The sequence below is a fragment of the Lepidochelys kempii genome, chromosome 1 (genome assembly GCF_965140265.1).
Source record: "Lepidochelys kempii isolate rLepKem1 chromosome 1, rLepKem1.hap2, whole genome shotgun sequence".
Lineage (NCBI taxonomy): Eukaryota > Metazoa > Chordata > Testudines > Cheloniidae > Lepidochelys > Lepidochelys kempii.
Window position 1 is genome coordinate 157,142,413 of NC_133256.1, and position 19,669 is coordinate 157,162,081.

At 42.7% G+C, this 19,669-nt stretch overlaps 1 protein-coding gene across 3 annotated transcripts in view; it reads left to right on the plus strand.

Annotated features, from left to right (window-relative positions):
• TMPRSS3 (transmembrane serine protease 3) overlaps window positions 1–4,149 on the plus strand; it is a 73,500-nt gene extending 69,351 nt beyond the window's left edge. For all 3 annotated transcript variants that reach the window (XM_073359813.1, XM_073359827.1, XM_073359817.1), the window contains one exon: window positions 1,768–4,149. In XM_073359813.1, coding sequence (XP_073215914.1) covers window positions 1,768–1,788 — 21 coding nt within the window. In that variant the 3' untranslated portion in view covers window positions 1,789–4,149. The remainder of the gene's footprint in view (window positions 1–1,767) is intronic.
• The last annotated feature ends 15,520 nt before the right edge of the window (window positions 4,150–19,669 follow it).

A 19,669-nucleotide genomic window follows, 5' to 3' on the forward strand; every position in this document is an offset into this window, starting at 1 on the left:
TCACTTTTATAATTTCTTACAATGTGGATTACCAGTTTCTGGACTTTGTTTAAATCTGAGATCATTGTGCCCAGGGATTGGTTGATATATTATTGGTGGGGATGGTAGCACTGCCTACGGTTAAGGTTGCCCAACACTCTCCATGATAAGATCTTGTTTTTCAGTCATTTATAACTTTGCCAATCTCTGATTGCCTGAGTTGAAATTATCCATGCTGGGTGTCTGCCTCAGGCCGAATTTTTTGGAACGTTTGAGCCAAAATAGTTCAACCACTTCCAAGAACAAAGCTAGGGGGGAAAATGATTGTTTTGCTCAAGTTAAAAAATTCTGGTGACCTTTTCTTTGAACTGCCAGATCACCCCCATGCTTTAGAGAAGGAACTTGAAATTTGCAGGGGAGTGGCCTCTGTGTCAGGGATATGTCTTTTACTATCCTTATGAAATTCTGCCCAAATTTGGCCAAATCATAGTTTAGCTTTAGAAAAATCACAGTGCACACGTGCTGAATAGAGACCTCAGATTTTAGCAGCTAAATTCCCTCAGTCCATCTGCACTGACCATGCTATAGCTGTACAGTGGGCTGTACTGGGCACCACAAACCTCAACGCTTGAGAGTGGATAGCTTGTCTCTCCTGTGCTCTCAGTGACCACCCCCCTTTCATCGCTTCATCCAATCCATTCTCCTAAGGGCTCCCGTTTGAATGCGGGATCATCAAGCTTTAGCCACCTACCTTGTCCCTGGCCTGGGAGAGAAGTGCTACAGCCCTGATGGCAGATGGTGGATTCTACATACACCACGGGATCCAATGATACAGCAATTTCATAAAATCAACCAGAATTAATAAGTTGCACATAGATTCCCCAAGTTGTCACACAGATGATACCCTTAAAGAGCTAAACAGGGCAAGGCTGGAAGCCGTGCACTGTCTAGGGATGTGGCATTTGCATGTACATTCCGTTTTATAATGCAAAACTTCATTTAGACACAGTCAAACTTGGTCTCAGACTTCTAGAAGCACACAAAGGCTTTGCTAAACCTCTGTCTGCTGTAGTCATAATGAAATTACTTTTTATAACCCTATAATACCTGAGGAAAGTCAGTTGGTGATGTTTAATAAGGTATTTTCTCAACATTTAGATGAGGTTTTCCACCCCACACCCTCACCCCTATTAATGACATATCCCAATGGGGAGGAAATGAAACCACGTCAGGCCTTGTCAGAATGTAACTGATCTATTATTAACCTGAATGAGTTACACCCTGAGGAATATTACACATTGCCAATTAAACTTGAATTAGTGAGATGTGTCCCCACCCCAGCAATAAAACCAAAACCCTGCCTAGTACCTAGTACCAACCACCTGCACCCATACACAGTACTTCCATCAGCCCGACTAATGTGCCTTTCAGCCTCCTCATACAGCACCAGTGCTCCCACACTTATCCTCAGTTGTTCTGTCCCCCACCTTCAGTCCCCAGCAAGGCTGAGAACTTCTGGATTAAAGCATTCAAAAGTATCAATGAGATTTGGTGAGCAGAAAGGTGTTTCTTCTGATTCTCAGTAAATAGAATGGGAGCTACTCTGTACCTTCTTTCAGTGCAGGGCATATTTTTCTGAAGAGTTCTTGCTACAATCTAGAATTAGAGGTAATTTCAGCAGTCATTTACTGTGCTATATGGATTAAAGAAATCATGTGACTTTAGAATCATTTCATGAAGCAGTAAGAGGAATATTTTAAAAGATGCAAACATGTTTTTTATTTTCAGAGAGAAGAACTGCGAACCTGAAGATAGCACTGATTCACTAAACTTTTGAAACTTGATTTCAAATTCCTGCTCCACAGAATCATGTACCCCATCCCATGGACTCTTATATAGTATTTTATATTAACAGCAATTACTTTCTATCATCTCTTCATTGGTACTCAGAAATTACTGTATTTAACAAAAAAGAACAATGGTCTCTTCCGGTTGCATTCAGCCCCTTTCAGATGTGAAAGGCAAGTAGGATTTGGGATGATGTGCATGTATGCTTTTTGGCACCTACATGTCTCATGTAAAGAAAAAACAGCAAGATAGATAATACAGAGTGCTACAGGAATTAAAAATTGACTTGGGTGGTACTAGCTAAAAACTGCAGAGCAGGAAATTCAAATCAGTGGCTATTTTTATACTTCCTTTCCAGGGATCAGAGTACAAGAAGTTTATTCTTCTCCTAGATCTGTGCACATTCAAGCTACATTCTCCAATACACAGCTATCGTCAGATTTCTTTGTTAACTAAATTGACAGAAAGAAATATTTGGTGATTTTTCAAGTATGCTCCATTCTCCATTATTAAGAGAGATCTAGCCCAGATCCACTTGTATTTTGCTGAAAACATACCTTAGTTTGACTCAGATATTTCACGGTGTTGTAAATGATTGGCTCTGAAATCGGCAAAATGGAATTTTGCACATAAATTCAGAGACCGCCTTGAAGATAGTTTAGCAGAGTCTCCTTTGTTGCTTTTTGATGGATTATTAAATTAAACACACATGTTGCTACAACTAAAACATGCCATAGAGCACGATAGCACAGCATGGTGTAGAATCACAGAAATATCTGGCCGGAAGAGACCTTGAGAGATTATCTGGTTCAGCTCCCTGCACTGAGGCAGGACCAAGTAAACCCAAACCATCTATGACTATCTATAAATATATCCAGTGTTTCAAAATTACACAAGAAGCCCACAAAATCTCTCTCCAGAGAGAGCAGTAGGTTTTGTATTGTTTGTGCACCTTACCCAAAAATAGCATTCTACTTGAATCAGTCTCACGAAGATAACCAGCTTATGAGGGGGAAAGGCATATAAAGTGCTGCTGTGGTTTCCTGACTTACGAGCTGTTAAACAGCTGCCTCTTGTGGTTATGTTACAAAATACCCAGTATTTTATACCCGTTCTTTGTAAAATTATAGCAAACTAAGTATTTCTTATTTTAGAAAGCACTTGTGGGGGGCTGGATAGCTCAAGTAGTTGATAATGGTATACAGAAGTTTTAGTCACTGATTCAAAGCTGGTCCAACCTAATACCACCATTGGATGGCTGACTGCAGGACGATATATTTGTAATGAGGTCTGGACTCAGGCAAGTTGCCAGCAGATAGTTATCCACATCACAAAAACCCTTCCTGGCCATCTCAGCAGAGAGCAAAAGGATGAAATCGGAATTATGCTGTCACCTGTGGAGATCGGGTCAAAGTTGAGAGACAATGGCAAACCAATGTGAGAGAGTTTGAACTGTCAGTGCCCATATTGTGCTGTGGATACACCGAATACTTTGGTTTCAAAGATGGCTATTCTAGTAACTTTCACCAGGACTAAATGTTCATAAAAGAAAACTAAAGACTGCATTTAGTTACAAAGAATAATAAATTATTCAATTAAAATATATTAAGTGTCAGAATAACAACAACAGTAAGCTGCCATTTTGATACTTAGTGGCAAATTAGGACAGAAAGAATTCAGACCTCATTGTGAATCAGAGTTTCAAAGTTACTTTATGGTTTAATTGTTTATTAATTTCTCATTTGGTTATTCTAATAGATCTAATCAGTCTCATGTATTATTAAAATGGCAAACACCAAGAGACATACCAGTACCATTCACCGAACTGAGACAGTGATGTATTTCTAGAAACTGCTTTGAAATTCCTTTTAAACTATTCTTATTTCCTAAGTAAGATTATATAATAAATAATCACTGCAGTTTTCCTTTAAATGAAAACATATATATATTAATGCAAAGTTCAGGTGACAATCCTTGCAAGAAAAAGTGATATGTAAAGATAAAAGAAATTCTCCACAAGGTAATTGAATTTCTAGTCTCTACATGTGCAGTTTTGCAGTTGTGGTTAAAGTCTAATTTGCAGGATGATTTTAGGACCATATTGTATATGTGTAAAACATCTAAATACCATACTGGCATGTTTTCAGTTCTTGCCTCTGGCCTTGACTTCTATTCTTTTCATCCAATGGCTATTTTAAAAATATGCACAACCCTTCCCCGCCTTCATCAGTTTAATAAGGTTTTCTCTATAATTCCCTGGTAAGTGCCTCAGTGTTTGAAAATCTTTGTACGATAGACGTGTATATTTGTTACATTATTAAACAAGCTGATTAAACAGCTTGAAAATTGCTAACTCACAATTGAAAGAACTGGGATTGACACAGGATTACATTATAGTCAAAAGGAAAAGGAGTCCTCCTTTTCTTTTTGCAGATAGAGACTAACACAGCTGCTACTCTGAAACCTGTCATTATGGTCAAATTATCCCTTAGATATATGACACACTTGGTGTGACATACTATGTGCAAGGATACACAGACAGCAACACCTTAAAAAAAAAGGCTACAGTCTCAGCAAACTGATTAGTGGTTTTAGAGTTAAATGTGCAGCATGTTTCGAAAAATCCTTCACCATCATCAGTGGATGGCAGGAGAGGACCACAGACTTCATTAAACCAAAGGAGGCAAGGTTAAAAAATGTGCTACCATGATCTGGTAATTATAAAATGGAAAATTGTACTTGCCTTTGGCCAATCAAGAATTCATTTTTTTCACTTAAGATATTCAAAGGAAAATGAGATACATGTTTGATTCTTTTTTAGGTGAATGAATGACAGCTGTTGTTTCTCTTTGTTCTGAATTACTTCTCACTTCTCTAGTTCTGTATCAGTCTAAGAACATAGACGCAAGAACTGCATAGTGAATTTTTTAAAAAGGGCAGAGAAGCCTCAACCAACCCTTTTAAAGGGCTCTAGGGAGCTGAAACTGACCTGAATAACAAGTGAGTGCAACAGGGGAGTAGTTTGAACTCCTATACCCCATGCGCCTCACCACAAACCTATAGGATTTAACTGTTGTGTTGCTGACCAATGCCTCAGAGCAGCATTTGGGTGTAGTCTAACCATCAAGGGATATGCTGTGTCTGATTCCTCTATTAAAAGCCTACCTTCTGCGGGTACATCTTTGGAAGCATTTCACAATATGTATATTGGCTTTCTTCTTTTCAACAAAGAGCCGGCACGTAGCAAGGGAAGCAGTATCTCATTTACATGTAACTGAAATCTGAGATTTCACACAGTACAGGAAGATGCAAGCCAAATTTGTCTGTTTAACTTTCGGGTAGGTACAAGGTAGCCATAAGGCATGCTTACCTCGAGTGTACCTTGACTTTGATCTCAAGAGTCGCATCCAATATTTAACTTTAATCTCCATTTTCATGTAATCTAGGCTGAGTTGTTGCTGTGATTTTTTTATGTTTGCTTTGTCTTTTTTGCAGTTTTCATGTCTGTTGGACACTAGTCTCGGTGATGGAATGAAAATTCACCTTTGTCAATTTGGAAACCAGCTGGCAAGTGACTTTAATCGTTATGCTGCCAAACCTCATATAGGGGAGGTAAAATACAACCTCACAGATTGCTCAGAAAAATGGTGATCTGCCCTAGGGCCGGATCCAAATCTCATTGAAGTCAGTGGAAAAGCTCCTACTGATTTAACAGGGAGCTGGATTTGACCCCTAGTCTTTATTTTCAGAAGTGCTTTGGAAATGTATCAAAGTCTTGGACACACAAAGTTTTTATGAATCATCAGCAAAATGAGCAGTTAATTCAAGGCCACTTACTATCTGCTTTTACAAGACACATATTACGTATGCCTTCAGTGTTTAATACATTCACACAGCAAAAATAACTTTAAAAGAAAATTAGGAGGTTTTGAAACAAGGCCATCGAAGCAAGTTAATTATAGTAAAGGAGTAAACAAGTCTTAACTAGGTGCAGTTTTGTAATATCTGGGGTCTGATTCTACTACATGTATTTATGTTGCGTATCACACTCCCTGACTGGATCCCTTGCAGAGTACGGTACAGCTCACTGTGAGTGGAGAATGATCAGTCTCTAGCTGCTCTGAGGCGGTGGTGGCACTTTACATTGAACTTAGAATTTGCTTGTGTGTGTATAATGGTAGCACCCAAAGGCCACAGTGGAGACTCGGGCCCCATTGTGCTAGGTGCTGTGCAAATATATCATCCATGGAGAACTTACGGTGTAAAGATGAGATGCAACACATGAACATGGAAATAGGAGGGCAACAGTAACAATGTCTTGCAGTTACACGGGCTCACAGTACAAATGACTTGAAGGGTTTGATCATTTAAATTTGTAAAAATTCCCCCATAACAACATAATTCCCCCCTGCCCCAAATTTGTCAAGCCCCCTCCCTCCCTCCCAAGATCCCTTTATTCCCTTGTTTCTCAGCCAGTTGACTCTGGGATTGCAGCCTATTTTCTTTGTAGTTATTCATGTTTTTTCTCCCTTTCTATGCAAACCATCTTCCAACTACCCTTTACTTATGATGTCTTTAAACAACAGCTTATCCCCAAAACTCCCTCAGATGAAATATGTGTGTGCGGAGGGGCTAAGCCTCTCCACCTGGGCTGTCTTTCCGATGAGGTGCTGGAGGCCTTGGGAGCCCTAAGGTTCCTCTCCCCCTCTCAGAGATAGCAGTCAGTCCTTGCAGGGTTCAGGTGCAAGGGGGCATAAAGTCCCTTGACCTGTTATGGCACATATGCTCTGATGTCACTGTGATCCAGATGCCATGGGGCTGTTAGGATTAAGCCCCCTTCTCAGCTTTCGCCCACTTCCCCCATGTAGGGTGACCACCTTTTCAAAAGACAAAAGCAGGATGCATGCAGGAGCCCTGTCCCGCTCTATGACCCCAGCCCCCGCTCCTCCTCTTCCCTGAGCTGCCCGAGGAGCCCAGACTGCTGTGGGAAGCCCCAGGCCTTCCACCTGTCCAGGGCAGGGGGGCAGAGGGCCTCAGCGCAGGCCCTGGCCCATGCCCCCCCCCTTGGGGTGAAGTGCCCAGGGCAGGTGGAAAGTCTGGGGCTTCCAACAGTGGCCCAGGCTCCCTGGGGGCTTTCACCACAGCCCAGCTCCGGCTTCTGGCCTGGCCAGGGGGTGGAGCCTTGGGTGGGAGAGGAGGAGCAGGGCCCCATGGCGAGCGAGGGCTAAGGCCCACCTAGCCCCTGCCACCAGGAATAGGCTGGTACCAGCCCTGAGCCTCAGGCATGCTCAGAGTGGCGCTGTAGGGAATCCGAGACAAATACTGTTCTGGAATCATTCGGCCCAGGACCGGGACTTGAACTCTGCATTTTGGGACTGTCCCACCCAATTCAGGATGGGTGGTCACCCTACTCCCAACCAACATTCATATCTGGCCTTCCTGCCACAGCCAAATGGTGCTGCAATATGTTACAGACTCCCCAAATGAGTGACACTCAAAATATTATTCATTCAGGAAACTTAAAACACTGTTTTGCTTCCTTGACGCAAACAGCTCTTTCTATAACCTCAGTTTTTAGATACCAGATCTGTGTGGAACGTAGGTAACTTTAGGACTACAGTGAAAGATGTTGGAGGGGTGAGCCTGCAGTCATTCTTCCAACCTCACAAAATAGCTCACAGAGACTCAAACTACTGACCTCACTGGGGTCCCGAGGTTGTCTGAGCTGCACACTCTGGTGTTGGTGGGACTACTGGTGGAAAGTGAGGGACTACTAAAGTTATGGACCCCCAAAGTCCTGACTGCGTATGTACAGAAGAAGCAAATTAAGATTTATTAGGGCCCTGGGCACAGAGAACATTTGGGCCCCCTGCACCCCATTAAAAACACGAATATATCAAAATGCATTTATACAAAGACTTCATTCAATGCTTATGCACTGCAATAATAATCAAGCTCATCATATCCCATTTCATTATGCCTAAATTACCTGCTCAATTTTTCCCACATAGAAAATGAAGATGGCTAGATATTATCCATACCATTACGCAAAGGTGTTCACTGCTAATCTGGACAACACTGGTGTTACAAGAATCAGTCGTTCACAGGTCAACACGTGGTTCTTTCATCTCCCCCAATTTTCTTAAACCTGACCATTATGCTTTTTTTTCACCTATTGATCCTGTTACAGTCCAATTTTTCTGCTGTTGAGCCAAAGATGTCTGAAAGACAACAGTCACAGTTCCAGAAAGTAATTTAACTAAAAGAAATAATCTTAACCTGAGGTAAAACTATTCCATTATTAAGAACTTTAAGTTTCAGCTAATGGTGAGAACTGATTTAAAACAAAGCTATGAAAAATTTTTTGAAAGAATAAGATGTGTGCCAAAGTGACTCTTTTGGCTTTCTGCCACAGGCAATTCGTGTCAGTCTAGGAGAAAGTTGGCATTATACCAGTTAAGTTCTAGGACTCTCTATTTCAGCTAATCAGAAACTAACTTATACGTAGACATTAAATGACACTTTTAAGAATAGGCCAGGTTCTGGTAAACCAGAGCAAACAACAGGATGTTCGGTCATTACTAAGCCAATGAGAATATAGTTTTTTCAACAATACTGAAGAGAGAGAATATTCATCACTCCATTCTACCAATGCCTCATCATCAGTGTAATGGAGGGGAAAAAAAGTCACTGGAACTGAAGGTCCTCACAAGATAAATTTCTCCTACTTCTATAACTACCTGGGTTTGTCCTTTATGTTTTATCTCCAGCCAGGCGTGGCTTTGGCCTTCATATAGCAACAGCTAGCTCGTGACAACAGCTGATACCACTGACGATCTTTGTAAAGTAAATCTGGATGGGCCACAATTCATTTGTGAAATTCATAGTTAAGTGAGTGGAGTCTGGACCAGTGTAAACAGTATCACATCAGTCCATGCTGGATGAGGGGGGAAATACACACAAAGATCTTAAAAGTACGGTCTAGGATAAATAGCACTATAGTCTTCCAAGCAATGCTAAAGCGGGAGAATTATACTATGGAAGGCCTCATATCAGCTGAGCAGGCAGGTAAGTAATGGCAGGTAAGTAATGCCACATCACAATGTGCATGGCAAGAATCCACACTAAGATCCCAAGGCTGTGAGGTGGGATCCACAAAGGTCTCAGTGGTGCAGGTGGGCTGTAAATAGGGCTAAATCATGACATAATAGGATGGGGTAAATAATACTCCATTGTGAGATGCAGGGATGGGGCATCCAAATGGAGGCATAAAAACAAACAGAGCCTGTGTCTCACCATATATTTTGCAATCACCAAATGGCACAGAAAAAGAAAACTGGAAGAGGAGGGGAGAGAATCGGTCACCCCTGCGGGAGAGCACTGATTGAACATTGAGAGGCAAGGACGAGGCGAGGGGGTCTCCCAGGGTGTGTGTGCATGGGGGCGGGCATTGGGGGTTTCCATGTTTCCCCCACTTGAGCAAGACAGCGGAGAGTTCCCCCCTCCTTGGCTCCTCGTGGGGTTGCTTTTCCCTGGGGACTGCCCCTGTGGGTTGAGGTAGTGAGGATTTTCCCAGCTCCCCAATCTCCCCCCCCACCCCCGCTGCCCTACCGTCTGTGTTCTCCCAGTTGCTGATGTGCTGCAGATTGCAGCCCAGGTCCTCGTGGCTCAGCTCAGGCTCAGGGCAGCAGGACTCCAGCTGGGAGTGGGCATTTCTGCCCAGCTTGTGGCTGGGTGAGACGCAGCAGGAGATGATGTTCCCCATCTTCCATCGCTGTCTAACCCTGGCTGCCCGGCCACATGAGGAAGGATGCAGGGAGACCCCCATCAGCAGTGGCAGCAAGAAGCCATGGGCAGCAGAGAAGAAAACAACAAGCAGGAGAGGAAGAGGTGGCAGCTGCTGCTTCTCCCTCCAGCCACACTCACAGCAGATCCCCTCAGCAGCTCCTCCAAGAAGTCTTGCCCCAAGCACGGCCAGCAGAGCAGAGGCCGCAGCAGCTAAATCATTCTGGCTTAGCACCATGAGATTTTTATGGGGGGCCCCCAAATTGGCCAGGGTCTCTGGGCATGGCCCCATGCATTAATCTGCCACTGCGTGAGGGAGGGAGGGAAGAGGAAGGCAGTCTTACTGCTAAATTTTCAAAGATCTGGGTGGGATTTTATCCCTAAATTCTCTTGGCAAGTTGATAGGAATTACATAGCGATAAACAGGCAGTACTGGCAGAAGCAACACTAGGGCAACTCAGCTTTCAATGTCACATCCAGAGAGAGTATTTATCTTTGTGTGAAGGATAGAGCAAGGAGCTGTAAATTTACCACTGCCATATATTACATTGCACTGCTACTGTGGTTCTCAGAACTTTCTAATAAGCTTTATGACCTAATTTAGCTGTGTTTAGCACTTTTCACAAAGCTGGTTTTGAAATATCTATTCCTTTTGCACGTAACAGGCCTCAGATTGTTAGGATACTGAAACTTTCAATCTTTTTCAAAAGAAGGTTAAGAAGTGAAGCAGTTATTCCCAGGTGAAGCCAATTCACTTTTTGTTAACCAATGCGACTGCCATGAATAATTTATCTAGAGAACCTTACCCGCAGCAACAGTGGTTACTAACACAAACAAAATAAAATAGAAACACAGACGACTAAATCTTAAACCCACAGTAGATGGCTGTGTAAGTCAACATTTGACCTATATTGCTACTCCCTCAACTTCTAAGTACAAGCTGAATCAATTCAAGTGGTAATATATGTTTCAACACAGTCCCCTAGGTTAAATTTTTCAAACTTTGGTACATAACTAAGTGGACTGAGTTTTCAGCTCCCACTTAAGTCAGCAGTTAGTACTCTTCACTTGGAAAATCAGATCACTTTTATGCCTATATTAGGGTAGCCAACTCTCAAGAAGAAGCTGGGATGGACTGGTCAAGGTATTAATGTACTAAATTTAAATTTCTTAATCAAATTCACATTAAATTGACATTATCGATAAAAATATATCTCTAATTAAATAAATAAATAGGCAGGCTCTGGTCCAAAGAAATAAAAATTACGTATACTACGAGGTACATTCAGCTGCCATTAATTGCTATTGATTCACAAGGATCTGCTCCTCAGCATGTGATGCAGTAGGCTACTGTATTTCTGTGTTCAGTTTCTGAAAATCCTTTGCGGAGTAGTGAACTTGTCAAAACATTTGATTATTAAACGTTCAATGTAGAACTAACTAAAAAGCAGGGGAAACCTTTTGCGTCTGACATTCAAAATGTCAATGAAAATATTCGTTTACAAAAATTTAAATTAGGATTTTTTTTTTATCAGACCGACTTCATCATCAGAAGCAAGACATGTTCAATACATGTCTACTGCAATTAGTTTGCAAAGGTTAAACTGAGTAGTATCACAACGGTGAAGATGGAATGATGCTTTCAATAGCTCTTTGAGGCATTGTCAGCAGTATATGCTGTTGCATTGCCTAGTGAAAAGATCTCTGCCAGTTTTGAATGAATCTTTGCAGCAATTTATCATTGCTACAGAATTCTTTGCAATTTCATCTGCATTGCCATTAAAATCAGTGTATGTGTCCTTCACATATACAATCTTTTACTATTCAAGGAAACGTACATTATGAAAATGTACACTGTACATTTATTTTATTTGATAATTCACTTGCAATTGAATAAAGGCTTGCTGTTCATTAGCTTTTCCATATTAGCAGAATGGGGAGCAGACACATTTCCCACAATCCTCTCACACTGTGGGACACCACAGTGGAATTTCTTCCTAATTTTGGAGCCAGCACCTCCTCTTTGCTTGAAAGCTGCTTGCTGCCATCAATTGAAAAAAAAATTGTGATGGAGAAGGGCACATTAAGCAGAACTTTAGATGTTGTTAGTTTGTCCTTTACAATGAAATACTTAATAAAGACTTAGTAACATGAGTGTTTCATGCATTTAGTTGCTGTTATCTGATTTCATTTGGATTTCTGAAAGAAGCCACACTTTTTTTAAAAAATAGAAAACCCTAGGAGACATACCAGCCACTAGCTATCCCACAATCACCCACCAAACCATCCATGATTTGAACTCTAGATCAAACAGCCATTTATCTCAGAGTGTGCAACTTAAATTTTCTCCTCTTCGGGAGTCAAATCCAAATTTGTTAGTTTCATGTTCATATTCACTTGAACTTCAAGCCATCCCTTATGGAAAAGTCTTGAATTTGGTAGAAAATGGTAACCAAACTATAGAATTCTAGGGCAGGGATATTGTTCTCTAACAAACCCTATAGCAGATATAGCTTCCTCTGTTAAATGGTACAGATTTTTAGAGTAATTTCTAATGAATGTTATTGAATCACTTTAGAACCCCCTGGGCTTCATCTCAGTTTCTCTGGAATGTTCCCTGGTAGAGGTCACCATAGGGGAGAACATAAAGATCCTCATAGTAGGGCTAGCCCCAACCCTAGCCTACCCCGTTATCTTGGGTTGGGTTTGGGAGCACTTCTCTGACATATTGAGGGGATGTAGACCTGCTCCTGGAGGAAGTGCTCGAGGGAACCAGGGCAGTCAGGGATCCCCAGCCCATGACACTGGTTGGAGTAGGCAAGGAGCAGGACCCCAGAAATGGGGGGTTCTAGCTAAGAGGAAGTGCTGCTGGAAGATCCTCCTAATGAGGAGTCGTTACAAACCCCACGCCAAGAAGGGGACTTACTGACCCGAGAGGCGGACTTCATGAAGGACCAGAGGGAGGATGAGACCTTGAGTAGTGCATATGAACAACTGCCAGTGGTTAGCAGTGAGGTCGTAGATCCCCACTGGGCTGCACAGTACCTCCACTTTGAACTCCAGGAGGAATGACTATATTGGCTGAAAAAAGACCATCGGATGTGGGAAACTGGATCACAACTCATTGTTCCTCAGCCACTTTGATGAGAAGTCATGTGACTGGCCCATGCTATCCCCTCCGCAGGCCATCTTGGACAGGAGAAAACTCTGGCCCAGATCTTAGACTACTTCTTCTGGCCTGGCGTACATCAAGAAGTTAAACATTTCTGCAACTTCTGCCCTGAATGTCAGCTAGATGGGTCAAAAGAAGGGGTGAAAACCCCACTCCCCTCTCCCGGTCATTGCTGTCCCCTTAGAACAAATTGGTATTGACCTTGTCGGCCCTCTGGAAAAAAGTGCAGATGGATACGAACACTACTGGTGATAGTCAATTCGCTATCCTGAGGCAATCCCACCACGTTACACCAATGCAAAGACTATTGCCACAGAACTGTTGAACGTCTTTGCTCAAGTAGGGGTTCCCAAAGAGATTCTCACCAACCAAGGCATGAACTTCACATCCTGCTAGATGAAATAAGTTTGTGATGGTCTGAAAATAAAGAACCTCTGCACCTCAGTTTATCACCTGCAGACGGATGGCCTGGTTGAACCAAACCCTGAAGCAGATGCTGAAAAGGTTTATGCCAGAAGACTTGTGTCATTGGGACCAGCTGATCCCCGTCCCCCTCCTGTTTGCCGTTTGGGAAGTCCCACAATCCTCTACTGAGTTGTCTCCAGCTCTTGTATGGGAGACGGCCCTGGGGAATCCTCAACCTGCTCTGGTAGATGTGGGAAGGACAAACTCTTAGACCTCAGAATGTCCTACAGTATGTGTTGAGACTTGGGGGAGACTTGAGATTGTGGGAGCTTTGGCTAAAGAAAACCTCCTCACTACCCAACAGACACAGGAACATCCTATAATAACGGGGCACAGGTATGCACTTTCAGGCCAGGTGATCGCGTCCTCCTTCTACTCCCAAATATGGAGTCTAAACTATTGACCAAGTGGCCCTAAAAAATAGCACAGTCAGGCCAGTCATGATGAGGTTAGACAGCCCGATTAACAGAAACCCACGCAGATCTATCAGATCTACCTGCTGAAGGCGTGGAAAGAACAAGAAAGCCTATTCATCGCCCTGTACCCCCCCGAACCAGAACTGGGGCCCCAAGTGCCTTACACCCTGTCCCCAGAGGCTATACAGGTAACGGAACAACTTTGTCCCTAACAAAGGGCCCAGGTGCAGAGCCTCGTGAAAGCATTCCCAACGATGATTTTGAAAACCTCAGTACAAACTGGCAGTAGCACCGTGCGAGTGGGTGGAGCGGGTCAGGGCGCGGGGGCACCTATTTTTCCAGGGACCCCCAATTGGCCGGGGCCCCTGGGCACAGGCCCCGTTGGCCCAGTGGCTAATCCGTCACTGGGTAAGGAAACTGTTTCTGTGCTTGTTTCATTTAAATTAAGATGGTTAAAAGTAGGGCTGTCAATTAATCGGCGTTAACTCACGCGATTAACTCAAAAAATTAATCACACTTATAGCAATAGAATACCAATTGAAATTTATTAAATATTTGTTGATGATTTTCTACATTTTCAATATTGATTTCAATTACAACACAGAATACAAAGTGCACAGTGCTCACTTTATATTATTATTTTTGTTTACAAATATATGTACTGTAAAAATGATAAAAGAAATAGTATAATTCAGTTCACCTAATACAAGTACTGAAGTGCAATCTCTTAAAAGTGTAATTTTTTTTGGTTACATAGCTACACTCATAAACAAAACAGTGTAAAACTTTAGAGCCTATAAGTCCACTCAGTTCTACTTCTTATTCTTGCCAATTGCTAAAGACAAACAAGTTTGTTTACATTGACAGGGGCTACTTCTTCCTGCTTCTTATTTACAATGTCACCTGAAAGTGAGAACAAGCATTCACATTCCAGAGGACATGCTTCCATGCTGATGATGCTCGTTAAAAAAATAATTTGTCAATTAAATTTGTGACTGTAGTCCTTGGGGGAGAATTGTATGTCTCCTGCTCTGTTTTACTCACATTCTGCATATATTTCATGTTATAGCAGTCTCAGATGATGACCCAGCACATGTTCATTTTAAGAACACTTTCACAGCAGATTTGACAAAACTCAAAGAAGGTACCGATGTGAGATTTCTAAAGATAGCTACAGCACTTGACCCAAGGTTTAAGAATCTGAAATGCTGTCCAAAATCTGAGAGGGACGAGGTGTGGAGCATGCTTTCAGAAGTCTTAAAAGAGCAACATGCTGATGCAGAAACTATAGAACCCAAAACACCAAAAAAGAAAATCAACCTTCTGCTGGTGGCATCTGACTCAGATGGTGAAAATGAACATGCGTTGGTCCACACTGCTTTGGATTGTTATCAAGCAGAACCCATCATCAGCATGGACGCGTGCCCTCTGGAATGGTGGCCGAAGCATGAAGGGACATATGAATCTTTAGCACATCTGGCACATAAATATCTTGCAACGCCAGCTATAACAGTGCCATGCAAATGCATATCCTGACATTTGGGTGACATTGTAAACAAGAAGCAGGAAGCATTATCTCCTGAAAATTGTAACCAACCCTGTTTGTCTGAGTGATTGGCTGACCAAGAAGTAGGCCTGAGTGGACCTGTAGGCTCTACAGTTTTACACTGTTTTATTTTTGAATACAGTTTTTAGCCATTCACAGTCTTTGTTTAATCCTGAGCATTTGCAAATTTGACTCCATCAGCTCAGGATTAAACAAAGACTGTGAATGGCTAGCCAACTACAAAAGCAGTTTCTCCTCCCTTGGCTTTCACACCTCAACTGCTAGAAGAGGGCCTCATCCTCCCTGATTGAACTAACCTCGTTATCCCTAGCCTGATTTTTGTTTGCATATTTATAGCTGCTATAAGGTGTCTATAAGGTGCCACAGGACTGTTTACCGCTTTTACAGATCCAGACTAACACGGCCACCCCTCTGATACTTAGTACTATTATACAGTACTATTATATTAGTATACAGTACTATTGTTCTGCTATTGACCTTCTACAGCTAGGATCCTCTGTCATCCAGTAGCCATCAGCACAAATCCCACATGAAGGGCACAAAAAGCTGGTGCAGATTCCAGTTGTGGGATCCCAGCCTTTATGCAACTTCCACTATCAGGGCCTCTGCTCTGATCTTACTCACCACCTCCTGGGTATGACCGAACTAAAGAAAAAGAAAATCTTGACACGCTTTCTATCATAGACCCACTGAACTCCTATTTCCAGTCATCTGAGGATGTGGAAAATTTATCAGAGCTTTGCTACTTTATGATTCAGAAAAAAGACTTTTCACTGACTTGCAGACTTGATGGGAAAATCTGACCCTGAAATACTGGTTTTCCCTTTTTTGTCTACCCTCAGATTGTTAAAGAAAATCTACCCTAGGAACATACACCAGTAACTTCTCTGCCAGGAGAGCCATTGCCTAAGGAATGTGTTTAAATCTTGTGGTTTGTACTCTGTAATAATTCTGATTTCCTGGTCATTCCTGTCTTGGTTCTACTACTTTACAATGACACAGCTAATCACTGGACGGGGTGGGGGTTGGGCACCCACTCATTTTTAAACAAATTCCTCTTCACAGGTTAGTACTGGGCAACTGTTTATCATTTTCAATTAATCCAAATAAAATATATAAATGGTGTGTCGCATACCAGTTTGTTTTTAATATTTCTAACATTTCCTCTTCCTTTCAAAATTATGACCCTGAGTCTCCAGTTTGTCTGTGCTGCATAATGGGGAGTGGTGGCCTCAGAAAGCTGGCTGCCACTCCCTGATCCCTGACTGCTCACACCAGGGGAAGTTAGAACAGCAGAAGGCCTTCTCTAACTTCTGCCTTTGATGCCAGTGGTCCATCTAGCCCAGTATCCTGTCTTCCTATAGCAGCTCGTGCCAGGTGCTTCAGAGGGAATGAACAGAACAGGGCAATTATCCAGTGATCCATCCCCTGTCATCCAGTCCCAGCTTCTAGCAGTCAGAGACTCAGGGACACCTGGGATTGCATCTCTGACCATCTTGGCTAATAGCTATTGATGGACCTATCCTCCATGAATTTATCTAATTCTTTTTTAAAAACAGTTTTGCTTTTGACCTTCACAATATCCCCTCGCAATGAGTTCCATAGGTTCACTGTGAGTTATGTGAAGATGTACTTCCTTTTGTTTGTTTTAAACCTGCTACTGAATAATTTGATTGGGTGACCCCGGTACTTGTGTTATGTGCAGGGGTAAATAACACTTCCACATTCACTTTCTTCACACCATTCATGATTTTATAGCCCTCTATCACATCCCTGGCCCTTGACTGTCTCTAAACGGAACAGTCCCAGTTGTCTTAATTTCTCCTCATATGGAAGGTTTTCCATACATCTAGTCATCTAGTCCCCTGTTTCATCAGCTTTCCCTATACTTGAGGTACCTGTCATGTACAGTGCTTGGTCTGTGTGTTGTCAGTTTGATTTCTTCACTCAACCCTATTTACACAGCACATAAGGAATATAATTTAACCAAATTGCCTCTGTACAGAAGAACACAGGAGATGGAAATCAGAGTTAGAGTGTGTCACAGTTTCAGGGTAACTGAACCTTTAACCTCCTCTGTGGTCTACTGAAGGGACCTCTAGCTGTCACCTCCTTCTGGGCAGGGACCCTTGTCCTGCTCCCTTCTGACAAGGGGTTTAATCTACAGCCCCCTTGTATTTCACTGTATTGCTAAAATGTATCGCTAGTTGCTTGACTACAGTTGTGGTTTGATATTAAAAATGTTGAAGAGATCAAATAACCAAGCTTAGCCAATTCTTTGTCCAAGACAAAGCAATACAGTAGAGAAAAGAATGAGTTAATACATTACCAAATCCTACTGGGAAGCAAGTTCTCACGGCATGTTCAGTTCACTTTACAACCCCCAAACCTACCACTGTTTATACCAGACCTGTTTACACGTTAGAGGACTTCCTATATATCACCAAAGATGCAATGCTCCAATTTGGACCAGTTCCTTAACTTTTGTTTTGTTTTGGATGCTACATTCCAACCTCTCTTGGTGGAAGGCACAAGCTTTCGAGCAACACAGAGATCTGTGTAGTTCAAAAGCTTGAACCTCCCACCAACAGAAGTTGGTCCAATAAAAGATATTACCTCACCCACCTTGTCTCTTTCATTACGGAAAAGGTCCTTTGGGTCACAGCTGTTTGTGGCATCAAAAGGAAGGCCCTTCTGTCAGTTCAAACTTGCCCTTTACACCCTTTCTTTGTGTCTCACATCTCTTTTGGGACTGCTCTGAACCAGGGTATGCAAACCACCCCGGGATGCGGTACTTCTCTGGAGCTGTTTACAGTCCCAGCAACAGCCATAATCAATCCCCACACACCTCTCTTTCTTCAGCGTTCTGTTTGTCTCTGCTGGGATAGTGCTACCTACTGGAGAGGAGAAAGCACTGCAACCAGATTCAGTCCAGTACTTCCTCCAGCCTCTACAGGTAATGCTGGTACTGCCAGACTATGCCAGTTTCACCTGGCACTAGAAGGCTGGGTGCCAGGGTCTGCATATCACAAGAAACGGAGAGAGGTTTTGGAACTAAGAAAAGAGATTGTTTCTTCTAGGCATGCACTTTGTCCTGGACTTCAGGAATGATTTCCAGGTGCTTCATGCTCTTAAAACCAGCTGCTTTGTTCCTCCTTGTCACACTCATGGATAAGCTGTCAGAGTTCAGGACTCTTCAGGTTGACCCTAGGCCTGTGAGCCAGGTACACCTGAAGATTGGGATCTCAGAGGAAACTCTGCCACACAGAGATAGATCCGTTACCAGAAATGACTAGTGGCTGCTGAGAGTAGGTCGGGGGCACATTTTAAAGGTTCATCCCCTCCAACAGCTTGAGTCATGTCCCCCCCCACCTATGCCCCTGCCCTTCTTACTCTCAGCAGCCCCTCCCTGCAGGTCCCAGGTGTTAGCTCCGTGGGAGAGGCAGCAGCAAAAGCAGCGGGTCACCCTGCACCTACCAGCTGCTTGGCCCTGCCTCTCTGTATGGCCACAGATCCCAGCTTGCTGGATCCAGCAGCTAACATGCGGGAAGGAGGCCCGACCTCACCATGTGACAAGCGGGGCCAGCAAACCCGGACAAAAATTGGGGGCAGGGGCATGTGACCCCACGTGACCTCCCCTTCATGTGTTAGCTCTGTCTCTTGCAGCAGATTCACCTGTATGTATCTAGGATAGGCCCTAAATAAACAGATCTCGTGTTAGGCATGTTCTGGGAGGTAGAATCCAATAGATTCTAAGTTAAACTTTTTGACTCACAACAGACCTCATGGGACATTTTAGAAACACATGTTGATGGGCGTGTCAGTATAAAATAAGGAGCCAGCTGCTAACTATTTTATATCCTGTTCATATCCTTGTCAAAGATTATTTGGAAAGCAATCACATGCTAAATTTTAACCAGCTGACCACACAGTGACTAAATCTACCAAGTGGAACTATTTTAGCGCAGTTGATTGGTTATTACTATGGCAGGTAGAAGTATAAATAGGGAGAACGAAACGCTTGGTGCTCACTCAGCAAATACCTCAAGCCACAGATATGTATTTCCTTTCTAATTTTTCTTCAGTGCTTTTAACTAAATAATTGTATTGATTATATTGTAAACTGTGATTGTTGCATTTCATCCCAGAGACTGATTGTTATTCGGAGCCGAGGGAAAAAAACGTGGCCTGATTTTTTCCAAAGGTGCTGTGAACCCACAGTTCTTATTTGCTTCAGTGAGAACAGTGGGTGATTAGTATCTTTGGAAAGCAGATAGTACATCAGAAGGGCCAAGATGGAATTTGAGAAGCAAATAGCCAAAGATAAAGACAAAAACCAAGAAATTCTCGAAGAATATCAGAAGCAAGAAGCCTTTCAGGGTTTATTAAACTACTAGGGAGGAAAAGGACACTGCAGAGACGTTACTAAAAAAATAC